Raw genomic sequence first — 14,939 nt, 5'->3', positions numbered from 1 at the left:
ACTCCATTATCTCACGAGACAAAAGGATGCCAACAGCATTGTATTGATATATATTTTTTTTTTTCCTCCTCTCTCTCAATACACGTCGTTTAATGTGCATATATAAGAGTTTATATGTGTGTGTAAATGTATTAGTCATTTGAAATATTAACATACAGTTCATGTATTGACGTTCATAAACAACTACTAAAATGCATTAGTTATATACTTGTTAACATTTCTCAGGAAAATTATGCTTTAACTGAAATAAATTTATCTGTTTAGTTATATTTCAATGACAAGATTTATAGTGTCATCGAAAACGCTCGTTTGGTGTTCATTTTAATGTGGTGTATTTTTCTTATCACATATGAAAACATATCTTGCTGATTTCACACGACGTCAACCGCACGAGGTTTTCTCATTTGGAAATGTGAAAGGTGCAATGTCAAAATTAAAATTATCAGTTTTCCCTTTGTTAGAGTGGATATTACACTCAAGTTTATTTCAAGATTATAAACTCTTCTCTGATGTTTTTATAAATTATACGAAGATATCTGTATTACTTTTAATCAATACAATGTTGACGTATCTACAAATAGCATATCAATAGAAATTTACAAACCCCAAGCAGTACTTATCGCATACATTGCTTAAAATTTCCCTCAAATGATTATAATTTCTGCAAACAGTTTTCCGTATTTTAGTTTTTGCATAGCATAGCTTATAACACCGAAATTTGTACTACGGTAACTTTCATATCCATTGCGTAAGATAAAATTCTTATTACGTTTATGTTTTTGTTTTGACAGATTCTTGATGTGAACTTGTGTGTTGAAACATATATTGCTATATTACAGGATAGTCATTTCTCTTTCTTTAATCTTTTTTTTTTTGGCAAAAGTGGGTAAAAATTATCATCCCGAAATATAACAATAAAATTCTTATTGTTTCCGTGAAACTGGAGCTATGCTTTCACACCCATTACAACAATTGAAATACAATATTATGTTATAAGAAAAGTATCGATCGGACAACTATAGTATAGATATTTTGCCTGCCATATATACTACAAGGCTACATAACAACGAAAACAGTATTTATGGCAACATTAGATTGGATATTCCTTTGGGAATTACCGATTCAGCTGTAGCAGAATAAGATGAAATTTTGTGTGGTAATCCACCTTACGGGAATATGGAAATGGTATACGAGTTAAGATAAGTATGTGATAGTAAAGCATTTTTTTTCTGTTCGTGTTATCGGTATTTCATTTTATGTTCATGGCGTTATACTTTGATTGCGGCAGCAGGTCAGTCAACGGAAAATGTTCATCAGACAATGCTTTTGATATATATTTATTGATTTATATTCTTAACAGGATCTTCCTCGTAAAAGTATTGCTATGGCTCTCATAAAACTTTTGAATAAAAGTTATAGCACTTTATTCCATAACTTCGATATGTCCTTCAATATAAGTAGTAGGCTGAAATCATATACACATTATGACTATTGCGTATATACATATGCATATACACAGAAACATTGATACATGCATACATACATACATCCATACATCCGTCCATCCATCCGTCCATCCATACATACATACATACATACATACATACATATATATATATATATATATATATATATATATATACACATATATATATTCATACCACATATATATTTATATGTACGTATAGGAAAACACACAAACACATATATACATATTCGTACGTCCGTGTTTATGTGTTTGTATGTATATATATATATATATTATATATATATATATATATATATGTGTGTGTGTGTGTGTGTGTGTGTGTGTTTATGTGTGTGTGTGTGTGTTTATGTGTGTGTGTATGTGTTTATGTGTGTGTGTGTGTGTCTATGTCTGTATTTCGTCTTTGTCGTTTTCAAGAAAATCTTCAAGACTGGTTTGACGGCTATAATGATCGTATCAAGCATTTATCGACAGAAGTACAGCAGTTTTTCATGCATAACAAAACGAGAAGTTATGCATTAGAAAATCCTGCCAGCATAGGATGTCTGAAATCCGACCACACCTAATATGCAGGGTAAATGGGAACAAACGGTGTCCTTGAAATCCAGTGTTTTGTATTATGCTTAACATGCGCGAATTCTGCCGCGTGATTATCTTAATATAAGGTAAAGAAACAAAAAAATCTCCCAGCTACAAAGCAAGGAGAAAAAATATCAGTTGGAAACATTTCAAAAATTTTTTTATGATTGCAGTCTGGAATATATCGAACAAAGGCGATCGGCGTAAATCATTAATGCATCGTTCGAAATTTCATCAACTCAACACGAAATCTGGTTTTTACAGAGTAACAAAGCAACTAGCTCCGAATCGTGTCTGGCTGGGATATACAAAGATCTGAATGAAATAGTAACAATTCCTTCAAACAAATTGTGTCAGTAACTAAAGTATTTTGCTTATGTCGACTGCTGCAACAACTTAACTGAAGCAATTTACCATCAGCCTTTATCGAGATCTCATCATTCTGAATTCGAATCTGGTTTTAAACATTTCGTTATAATCGGGATGATCATTTCAGTTTTCGAAATGTTTGGAAAAGTCTATCAGAAGAATATATGCTTTTCTTTGAGCTTAGAAGTGCATTTCGTTCCGTTAATCGAGTGAGGAGAATTAACTAAACTGTAGCTGTCCATAAAAAATTATACAAATTAGCGGCTTCTGGTCGAATGCAGAAAAAGCAGTGGCAGTGTGTTAGTGTCTCACAATATCCAAGGTGGCATCAAAACGTTCCCGGGATAGCTATGTTTAATAAGAAATAACGTATTTATTTCATCTAGTTTAAGCTCCCGAGCTGTGGCCATGCTGGGGCACCGCCATTTTAAAAAATCTGCCCCGGGTGAGGATCGAACTCACGACATTCAGATGACTCGACGATAAATTTGGTCTGGGAACGGAAACAGTGATCCTCCGACTGCAAGTCCGCTGCCCTAACCACTGGGCCATTGCGCCTCCACAAGCTGGTGAGTTTTCTCTACATTTTCGGGAGCGATGTTCGTGGAAGATTTTCTAGATTGCTCATCGACTTCCAGGGACTTTCTTCCGCTTTTGAAGCACCCACGCCATTAGAAACATTGCGTGCAATCCATTGTCTCATCACCGTAAGCTTGCCGACGCATGCTCAGTGCCTCTGTAGCAGACATCCTAAGTTTAACGCAACATTTCATGTTGGCGCATTGTTCCAACTTTCAGTCCATGACAAAATATTCACACACTACATCTTACACGTGATCACAAAAACACTCTTTACTCTTTTACTCTTTTACTTGTTTCAGTCATTTGACTGCGGCCATGCTGAAGCACCGCTTTTAGTCGAGCAAATCGACCCCACGGCTTATTTTTTGTAAGACTAGTACTTATTCTATCGGTCTCTTTTGCCGAACCGCTAGATGACGGGGATGTAAACACACCAGCATCGGTTGTCAAGCAATGCTAGGGAGACAAACACATACACACAAACACACACACACACACACACACATATATATATATATATATTATATATATATATATATATATATATATACGACAGGCTTCTTTCAGTTTCCGTCTACCAAATCCACTCACAAGGCTTTGGTCGGCCCGAGGCTATAGTAGAAGATACTTGCCCAAGGTGCCACGCAGTGGGACTGAACCTGGAACCATGAGGTTGGTTAGCAAGCTACTTACCACACAGCCATCCTGCGCCAACCTGCGAAAGAAACAGGGCGATGTCACTCGGCACTCTGCTAGCTCTTGCTGAGCACGCAACTCTGCGCTGCCATTGGTTCGCGCACTACGGAACTACTCCGAGAACTTTCAAATACACCGCACACACAAATACACACACAAATACACGTAATTATCCGTATTCGGAATTCCACTTTCATATCAATTATGCTCGAGCGCCCTACAGTCAAGTTGTCACCTGAAATCCAGATTCAACAGTTTTACTGGGGAATATTAAGGTTTCTCACCTAGAACAGAATAAAAATTAAGCTCCTGCGATAATAGATATACGACAAATGAAACCTAATGCAGCATTTTTAGAAAATGTATACAGGCGCAGGAGTGGCTGTGTGGTAAGTAGCTTGCTAGCCAACCACATGGTTCCGGGTTGAGTCCCACTGCGTGGCATCTTGGGCAAGTGTCTTCTGCTATAGCCTCGGGCCGACCAATGCCTTGTGAGTGGATTTGGTAGACGGAAACTGAAAGAAGCCTGTCGTATATATGTATATATATATGTATGCGTGTGTCTGTGTGTCTGTGTTTGTCCCCCTAGCATCGCTTGACAACCGATGCTGGTGTGTTTACGTCCCCGTCACATAGCGGTTCTGCAAAAAGCGACCGATAGAATAAGTACTGGGCTTACAAAGAATAAGTCCCGGGGTCGATTTGCTCGACTAAAGGCGGTGCTCCAACATAGCCGCAGTCAAATGACTGAAACAAGTAAAAGAAGAAAAAGAAGAAGTTTTAGAATAATTACAATATCTGCGTTGTCACCATATATCAAACAAGGCAGATAATGACGGGAGGATCAAACAGTGAATAAAATGATTTAGCCCCAGGTATGATCGTCGGAGCTGGTGGATATATGATTCTGATGATGATGATAAGTACATTGATTATGATGATGATGATGTAGGGGAGGAGAAGTAGCAGGAGATGAAGAAAGGGAACTCCAATGAACTACAGCTTTTCGTCGCCCATTTGATAACTTCTCAGTTTTATGTAATTTCAACTAGCAGTATCGCCCGGCGTTGCTCGGGTTTGTAAGGGAAATAACTATAAAGCATTTTTAGAGTTATAGCCAAAAAATAGCAAAAAAAATGGGAAAAAAATGATGGTAAATTTTTTTGAGAGTTAAAAAGGTCGAGTTGCGTCCCCTAGACCATCTGTGGTTTGTGTTTCTGATTGTCGACCCCATGTCGAATTTATCGATCTTTTTTCAGAACTGGGGGAACTTTTCCAAATTTTCGCTGCGTTTTGTTTTGAATTATGACATTGGGCTATGTGTGTGTCAAGTTTCATCAGAATCGGTTGAAAGCCGTGGTCAGGGTGAGGGTACAACCTAACAGACACACAGACACGCACACAGACAAACTGCCGTTTATATAGAGAGAGATGATTAAAAGACAATAAAATCGTAGATATGTTTAGAACTTTTGCTATTCATGACACATGATGAAGAAAACACACCGTCTCCCACAAAATTATAAGTATTTTGTATTAGCGTTGGCAAGTCCACATAATTTTAAAGTATTTCGCAATTTCTGTATACAAAGTGTTTAAGAAACGTAGATAAACATTAAATGTACGAATTAAAATCCTTTAGCGCATCTCATTCAGAAAAGCTTGACCTTCCTTTGCAAATAACACAAGGGCACTGAGATAGTGTCTAAAGTCCATCTGGTGACGTTGATCGCCTGGGGCTAAAAGCATCAGTAACACCCCACCGCCAGTGGCTAGCCACATTCAGATGGCTAGTACACCTTACGTTGTCGAGCGGTTACTGTTTATATCTCGTTCAGAGATTTATTATTGCTTTCAGACAGTTTTTCTAAATCAGTGACAGTGGTTGCTGTGAAAAACGTTATATATTATTTGCAAGGGGACTCCTTCATCGAAAACCGGTGCTTACCATGCGTTGACGAGAGGCAATTACCTTGAAACTATAGTCCGTATGTAGTACTTAGGTCTTCGAGGGAGGATGACCTCCCTTTGCAAATAACACAAGGGCACTGAGATAGTGTCTAAAGTCCATCTGGTGACGTTGATCGCCTGGGGCTAAAAGCATCAGTAACACCCCACCCCCAGTGGCTAGCCACATTCAGATGGCTAGTACACCTTGCGTTATAAGATTTTTGTTTTCCGTCTAATCTCAAATAGTAGATTTTATTACCGTGTGGCATCAGCATTGGCAAATCCACGTGAGTACGTAGTACTTCGTAAGTTTTATCTACTAAGTGATTAGAAATGGTTCAATTTTCATTATAGACACAGACTTAATGAGTTAAATTTAGATAACATGCTCCTTGGCTACAAGATTTTATGTTATATTTTACTCCCACAGTCAAATCTACGGTAAATCATAATCCTCGGCAGATCATAATCTTACTAATGCAGAAATATGATAGGAAATATTTTATAGCAAACTACATTTAGTAAAGCTAATTAAGATCATTTTACCACATTGAGTAAAATTTTATTTAGCAACCTACTGAACTCCGACAGATTTACTGACGCGCTCAACATCCCGTCCCACCACGTGCAGTTTCCAATGCAAAGAATTAATATCGCTGAATACACTTTGGTGCAGCCTCTTGTCAAAGTGGCGCCAGCACGCTGCCAACGTCCTATCCGAATATGTGAGCTTGAAAATAAATAAAATATCTGGTGCCCCTTTCGCACCATTTATGTAACGTGAGCTAACCAATAAAGCCATCTTGAATTTCTTTCAAATCTCTTAGTATCTGATGGGATACACATTTTCTATTCGTCCACGAAACTTTAAGTTATGTGGAGCTAAGTAGATTTAAATTGATATAAATATACATATAGTGCGTATACGTTTGTGTTTCAATGTACCCAGTTTTTTATTTTTGCGTTTATTTGTGTATATATATATATACATACACATACAGACGCACAAACACGCAAATACACACATCCACACATATATTTTCAATTAGAATGGAATATTATACCGTATACTAATAGATATGAAATACAGTATAGTCTTGAATTATAATTTAAAATCTTTGCTAATCCTGCTGTCGCTGGTACTCCAAGCAAAATCTCATAGATATTAACCTTATCAATATATGGGTTAAACATTTACATACCGCTACAAACAACATTCGAATAAGATTACTATCTTTAAAATTAGTAATAGGATTTCATGTAAGAAAAATGTAAGAAATATTGTTTGAGGTGTCACAAAAACATTCCTTATTAATATGATCATATTAATGTGGAATTTTGCTAATAGTTCTCAATGTACATATGGGTATGATATCTCTAGATTATTTGATATCTCACAGTCATTATGAATTGATAAAAAAAAATTATAATGTCAGAACCAAAAAAACATATCCATTCTGCATTTTGAAATTTTATCTTCTTATATTTTCCCCACGAAAAGTGAGAAACTTGTAGGCAGTCGCTTTGCTTGCTAAAATTAGCAGCGAAATCTCTCTTAATCTCATATTCCGACAATTTCACAATTGACAGATATATTTGAAGATATTATCATGAGAAGTGTAAAACGGTTATCATCATTCATCTGAACGACTAGAACTGAAATGAGATAAATAAATAAGAACAACATAAGCACCAATTACTGCAAAAAATTGATTATCATATCTTCAAATTTGTTTAATGGGAATCGAATATAAAGAGTTATTTATATTAGTATTACTCTTTTACTCTCTCTTTTACTTGTTTCAGTCATTTTGACTGCGGCCATGTTGGAACACCGCCTTAGTCGAGCAAATCGACCCCGGGACTTATTCTTTGTAAGCCCAGTTCTTATTCTATCGGTCTCTTTTGCCGAACCGTTAAGTGACGGGGACGTAAACACACCAGCATCGGTTGTCAAGCAATGCTAGGGGGACAAACACAGACACACAAACACACACATACATATATACTTATATACATATATACGACAGGCTTCTTTCAGTTTCCGTCTACCAATTCCACTCGCAAGGCATTGGTTGGCCCGGGGCTATAGCAGAAGATACTTGCCCAAGATGCCACGCAGTGGAACTGAACCCGGAACCATGTGGTTGGCTAGCAAGCCACTTACCACACAGTCACTCCTGCGCCTATTAGTAAAATTAGTATTAGTAAAATGTTTTGTTTTTTTGGCTGGAGTATTTGTCTATTCTACTTTTTGTGTACTTGCCTATTGTCTACATATGTAGCGTGGTCGCTATGAACTTTAAGGAGTAACTTTTAGAATTCTTGATAATCGGCCGTTAATTTACCTGCTGATTTGAATCTGCTATATTTTAAAGTAAGTTTAGAGAGTTACATATGAGTCAGATACCTGCCTTCAAAAATAAATTCGCAAAAAATGTTTTGTTTTTTTGGCTGGAGTACTTGTCTATTCTACTTTTTGTGTACTTGCCTATTGTCTACATATGTAGCGTGGTCGCTATGAACTTTAAGGAGTAACTTTTAGAATTCTTGATAATCGGCCGTTAATTTACCTGCTGATTTGAATCTGCTATATTTTAAAGTAAGTTTAGAGAGTCACATATGAGGCAGTTACCTGCCTTCAAAAATAAATTCGCGATTATTTTCAAATACACATAGAAACCTTTAATTCATTTTGCCCCACTACATTATGAATGTTAGTTGACAATTAAGTATGTTTGAAAGTAAAAATCATACCTAGAAACTTTTCCTACGTCACTATTTACATTTGATAAATAATGCGGAAAATACTAAACAATGGAACGATATATATATTAATACAGCAATCGTTGTTATAAATAATTATCATTAATATGCATAAAAATAGTAGTGCTCCTAGTTAAATACAAAGGGATGACCACCTTCGGTCACGAATGACCATGGGATTGCACCTAGAAAGTTACCCTCCGAGGAACGAGTCCGGACAACGTTGTTTCTGGGAGACCAGCCGTCGCCCGTGCATACCAGCATCTCCTCTCATCACCATTGATGTTATCCATGGAAAAGGCAAAGGCCGACACAGGTTGACACCAGTGAAGTCGTAGCTCATTTCTATAGCTGATTGAACTGGAGCCACGTGAAATAAAGTGTCTTGCTCAAGAGCACAAAACGCAGCCAGGTCCGGGAATCGTACTCACAATCTCACGATCGTAAGCTCCACGCTCTAACCACTGTGTAATTGGCTTTCACAAGTTAGTTACATACAACAAGTTAACATATTACATATATTTAACAGATAATATATTATATCCTAAAACAGATTATATAATATGATATAAAGAGACAGAATATGATACACAGAGAGAAAACTAATGCTATGTAATAACTGTAGGAACGAAGAATAGTTTGAATTTAGCTTAAGGAAAATAACTAGAGCAATAAGAGACTTGCAAAAACAGCAAAAAATATTGTCTCGTAATATAAGAAAACACTAAAATGCATATAAATATACTAAATTCTATAAGTAAAAAATATAGACGCGGTGAAAACAAAAAAAGGCCGAAAACAGTCCCAAACAGAATTCCAAAATGTATTGAAAGCAAAAATGGACAGAAAAGGCGTTATGTGACAAGGGAATCCGCAAGACGGAACTAAATAGATAGTGATAAAAACAAAATTACCTCAAAGCTCTCCAATAAAATTCGATATGTGAATCTTATTTTAGATGCACAGAACGATGTGTAACTACAAGTGCAAAAATAAAATATTTAAAAATATTCTAACAACAAAAGCGAACAATGCAACCTGTTTAGTGAAATGGCTGACTACATAACACTGCTTGGTCCTGGCAAATTACAAGCATATTTATGGACATGACAGACTTGGCTGCTATGTAAACAAATTAATGTAGTGACACTTCGACGTGAAAACGAATAAGAAATTGTAGAAGCATGTAACCGACGCGAGGCATGACAACCATCTGGCAGAAACCATCTGGACTGTGCCTATTCAGGTTGGTAGAGATCAAGACCAATTTTTGGATACAACACAATATATTGGGCTGTCCGGAAAGTTCGTGCCGATTTTTAACGGAAAGTAAAAGGTCAATAAATACTTGCCATTACCCAAGCTTTACCAGGTGCTCATGAACGACGGATTTTGATAGGTTGAGGCTTTCTGCAAATTCTCGGGTTGTGTAATGTGGGTTATTCTCAATTAATGACTTGATTTTGTCATCATCTGTAGTGGATGGTCTGCCTGATCGCTCTTTATCAATAAGGCTACAATCTCCAGCTCGGAACCTTGCGAACCACTTCCGTACGGTTCTAAAGTAGTAGTAGTAGTAGTTGTAGTAGTAGTTGTAGATTGATAATATTGATAGAGTCAACAGAATATCAGTCAAATACAGGCGGCGAGCTGGCAGAAACTTTAGCACTGTGGGCGAAATGTTTAGCTGTGTTTCGTCTGCCTTTACATTGTAAGTTCAAATTCAGCCGAGGTTGACTTTAACTTTCATTGTTTCAGGGTCGGTAAATTGAATACCAGTTACGTACTGGGGTCGATCATATCAATTAGACTCCTCCCCAAAACTTTCGGGCCTTGTGCATAGAGCAGAAATGAACATTAAATTTCAGTTTTCAAATACAAGTGACATCTTTGAATTTTTCACGTTCATAGATTGACATTTTCCAAAAAATTGCCCACATTTACAATATTTGGCTTGTTGACTAGGATACAATTTTTTATCATTTCCCTTACGTTTTAAGGTTGCGATTTAGCAGTACTATTAGCACACCGGACAATATGCTGAGCGGCATTTCTTCAACATTTACGCTGAAATTCGACCGAATTCGACTTTTGCCCTTCATCCTTCTGAGTTTTTCTTTTTTTTTTCAAATCAGTAGCAGTTGAGCACACTAATTTACTAATCTCCATACCCCAGATGTCTAACTTTGTGTTTATAATAGAAAGGTTGATTTCAATTACTTTTTATGATGTTTGTGACATGTTTTTTTTATATCGATTTGTAATATAAATATGTGTTTGTGCAGAAGAATTTCTTCTTGCCCGAAATTTAACGATACCTATTTTACTCTTTGCAGGATTTGCTGGTGGAAATGGTGAAGAACTGGATTCAAGCAACGTTTTTCCAGAAAAACTAGAAACATCCTTTTGTCAGCAATAAATCGAACACGTTCATACCAAAAATCTGCCGTACTTGTTCCAAATCACCGGACTATTGAACCAAGGTGTAAATAAAAACGTATCTATTGCATTACGTTTAATACAAGTCGAAAGAAATTTGCTATTAAATTATACTTACCACTGTCAGCTTGAATTAAGTTTAGGATCCTGAAAGAAATCAACATTAATAACAATGCCCATCATATTTCAAGGGAAATCTAAAAGTGAGGATTTATAATCTGAATAAGTGCTAAAACATGCGTGGACATATAAAACAAAACTCACTAATATAACATCTGCTGAACTCAAAAAGTAAAAGAAATTGCAATGCTTAAAAATATCAACAAAAAGATGTGCGTATATATTACGTGTACACAGGTATATCTTCAAATATAGATATACGTATACGTTATATTCAAGGATCTTTTTAAAATATTCCCATCTGTAAACTGGACGGCGAGAAGTGAAGAGGCAAATATCTTAATTCCTCTAAGAACAACGTAAGTTGGATCAACTGTTTTGCCAATTTCGCTCGTGCCTCTTTAGATTCAAATACATATAGAAGGATACTCTGGAGCCATGATATCTAAATTCAGAACGTTTGGATCAAAGTTATTTTCTTCACTAAAGGAATCTGTCACCTGAAATATAATTCACGGTTGAAGGTACTTAATAACTTACAACCATACCAAAAGCTAATATGTTATAAATATTACTTGTGACAATGTAACGCTTTCAAACAAGCAACTTCACTTTACACAGATATTCAATAATTGAAAAAAAAAACAATTGTGACGGTGAAGTTGTACACAACCATAAGCCTTCCATTGGCATCTTCGACAATGAATCCGAATGGAAGCAATAACTCTCTCGCAAATATACAAGCGGCTGGGACACCATTCACTTGGACACACTGGGTAGTAGCACTTATATTAAGCTTTACCATCATTGGTACCATAATAGGCAATTCGTTAGTATGCATTGCTGTTTTTATGGTAAAAAAATTACAGACACCATCTAATTTTCTTATTGTTTCACTCGCTGTGTCAGACTTATTTGTAGCACTATTCGTAATGCCTCTAGCGCTGCTTTATGAACTTACGAAAGAGTGGCGTCTCGGTGACGAACTTTGTGATGCTTGGACATCTTTGGATGTCATGCTTTGTACAGCATCAATTCTGAACTTGTGCATTATCAGTGTCGACCGTTATTGTGTTATTACTCGGCCGCTTACGTATGCAATAAAACGAACACCAAAACGGATTGCATGGCTCATTACTCTGGTATGGCTACTCTCTGCCTTGATATCTATTCCTCCGTTAATTGGATGGAAAACAGTGCGGAACCCGTTGGAATGTGGCTACAGCCAGGAACTTGGTTATCAAATATATGCTACTGTCGGAGCATTTTATCTACCTTGTACAATTATGATCATAGTCTATTATAGAATATGGAAAGTATCTGATCGAATTAGTCGTGCAGAGACTAAGTCTCACAGAGGAACCCTAGAGCCCTCTACTCCGTATTCAAATCGTCCCAAATCCTCTAGCGGTAGTTGTGATACGCATTTATTCCCTAACGGTTCGGTTCATTCTGGTAAAGAAGAGGATAATGAAATACTGCCCCGTCGAGAAAGGAGATTTACTCTCAGAACTTTACTGACGAAAAAAACTAAAATGACATGCTCAAAGGAAACGAAAGCAACTAAAACACTTGGAGTTATCATGGGGGGCTTCATTGCTTGCTGGCTACCTTTCTTTATCTTGGCTCTTGTTAACCCGGTCTGTAATACCCTCAAACTGAAGTGCCCAGTACATCCGGTGGTGTCTAGTATATTCCTTTGGCTAGGCTATTTCAATTCTTTCATGAATCCTTTAATATATGCCCGTTTTAACCAAGAATTCCGGAGACCATTTAGAGAAATATTATGCTTTCGATGTCGTGGTATGAATATGCGCTTAAGAACGGAGAGTTATGCAGCACAGTATGGACCCGATCCGCAAATAAATGCGACAAATCGATGCAGCCTTCGTATTCCAAATGATTCAATTGTGCGATATAACAGTCAAGGACAAACATTAGTACATGTTGGTAACGGGTCTACAGCATCTGATGGGGAATCAAAGTTATAATTGCACTAATACAAAAAGTGTATTACAGTTCATATAACATGCAGCATATAGTATGGAGTATTATATGACATTACATTTCATATAACATGCAGCATATAGTATGGAGTATCATATGACATATTAGCGCATTTCATAGGTAGAAAACATTATTGAAACCTATGTAAGAATGCCTTGTAAAACAAAAAATAAAAACAATAAGCAAAAGAGAAAAATGAATAAAAACTCCAACCACTGAAAGTAAATTTGCATTTTACTCATCGATACGTTTTATTCATTTCCTTATTTTTTGTTCATTTCGATTCATCGCCCCCTATTCACAACGATATTAAAGGATTATCTGTGCTAAAATATTTTTGGAACTGACGATCGCAAGGAAATGGAAAATATAGAATGGTAAAGTCCATCCACATGGTGTATGTTTGAGTATCTGTAGCTGTCGGCATTTAAGTGTGTGAGTATTTTGTGTGTGTGTGTGTGTGTGTGTGTGTATGAGTGTTTGAAAGAATGTGCGTAAATGTGTGTGCATACCAATCTGTCAAGCTGGATATATATATATATATATATATATATATATATATATATTAAGTACCTGTATATCTACGTATATATTTATTTACTTATATATGTATATACATCTATATTTATACACGTATATGTGTGTATCTATATGTATATATATATGTATATGTGTGTGTGTGTTTGTGTGTGTAGAACGTACATATCATGTACAAACACATACTATATATGCAGTGAGAAAAAATAGGCGTTAATAATATTAGTAAATTTCAACAAATTAGGTTTCACGTAACAGGATATTTTATCATATTCGAATTTTGATAAAATGTTCTCTTAGGGTTCAATACCTGATCTAAATGTGCTTTTATGCCTCACGCCCATTCAAAGTGAGAGACCATTTTCCATCAGTTTTATAAGAATATACTGCCATAGGCGATAGTCGGAGCCAACGAGTGAAACTGAGTAAAGAGGCACATATGCATGCATATATATAAGAGTAGATGTTCGAGAGTGAATTGAAATTGACCAGAGTCTTCTCGATCAGCAGCGCTTACTCGGAGTACAGAGTACCACCTATCTCTTCCATTATATATAAAGACTCAAGAATCGTAGTCTATTTTCTTCGATAACTCTAAATTAAAAATAGGAGTAGCGTCATTAAATTCTTAATACATACATACATACATGCATGCATGCATTCATATATATATATATATATATATATATATATATATATATATGCGTAGTATATATAGAAATTCCTGCACACAAACATATATATATATATGTACGTATATGTATCAAAAGAGAGGATTAGGAAACAGATTATTTATTGGGGATTATTTATTCACCGTGACATGTGTTTCATTTGCTGATAGAGTTTCGAAAGCTGAGTATTATTGACTGAAGAATTTGTGATAGGGGGCACATGTTTTACTTACATGTACAATTATGGAACTCCTATTAGCACCTTGAGTACATGTAGTGGTCAATAAACAACATGAAAATTGATTTCCACCATCGTATATATTTAAGGTAATTATGTAATTACCTACCAAATATTTATTCCCAGTATTTTCAACTCTTATGTATGCCTGATACAGTTATAACGTCTACATACAACTTTGGAGTACTGGAGCATATGCATGGGTGATACATAGTCACACAGCTTGGGTTATAACCCTACCTACAAATTATATGTGTGTGTATGTGTAATATATATATATATGTATATATGCATATGTATATATATATATATGCATATGTATATATATATATATATATATATGTATATATATATGTATATATATATTATATATATATATATATATATAGTATATATATATATATGTAATATATATATATATATATATATATATATATATAGTATATACACATATATATATATATATATATATATATATATATATATATGTATATAT

At 35.6% G+C, this 14,939-nt stretch overlaps 1 protein-coding gene across 3 annotated transcripts in view; it reads left to right on the top strand.

The window, feature by feature from the left end:
* Positions 1–13,235, top strand: part of LOC115232411 (5-hydroxytryptamine receptor 1) — a 290,895-nt gene extending 277,660 nt beyond the window's left edge. For 2 of the 3 annotated variants that reach the window (XR_005003246.1, XR_005003251.1), the window contains 2 exons: positions 10,768–13,053; positions 13,102–13,235. Coding sequence is in view for 1 of the 3 variants with exons in the window: in XM_036511703.1 (XP_036367596.1) it covers positions 11,692–12,981 (1,290 nt within the window). In the remaining 2 variants the exon portion in view is untranslated. Of the gene's footprint in view, positions 1–10,767 lie in introns of all 3 variants that reach the window. The other variant, XM_036511703.1, reaches the window with a different exon arrangement.
* Positions 13,236–14,939: the final 1,704 nt, after the last annotated feature.

This window comes from Octopus sinensis, linkage group LG2 (genome assembly GCF_006345805.1).
Source record: "Octopus sinensis linkage group LG2, ASM634580v1, whole genome shotgun sequence".
Lineage (NCBI taxonomy): Eukaryota > Metazoa > Mollusca > Cephalopoda > Octopoda > Octopodidae > Octopus > Octopus sinensis.
Note: the sequence above shows the minus strand (reverse complement) of the source record. Positions and strands in the feature narration are given on the sequence as shown.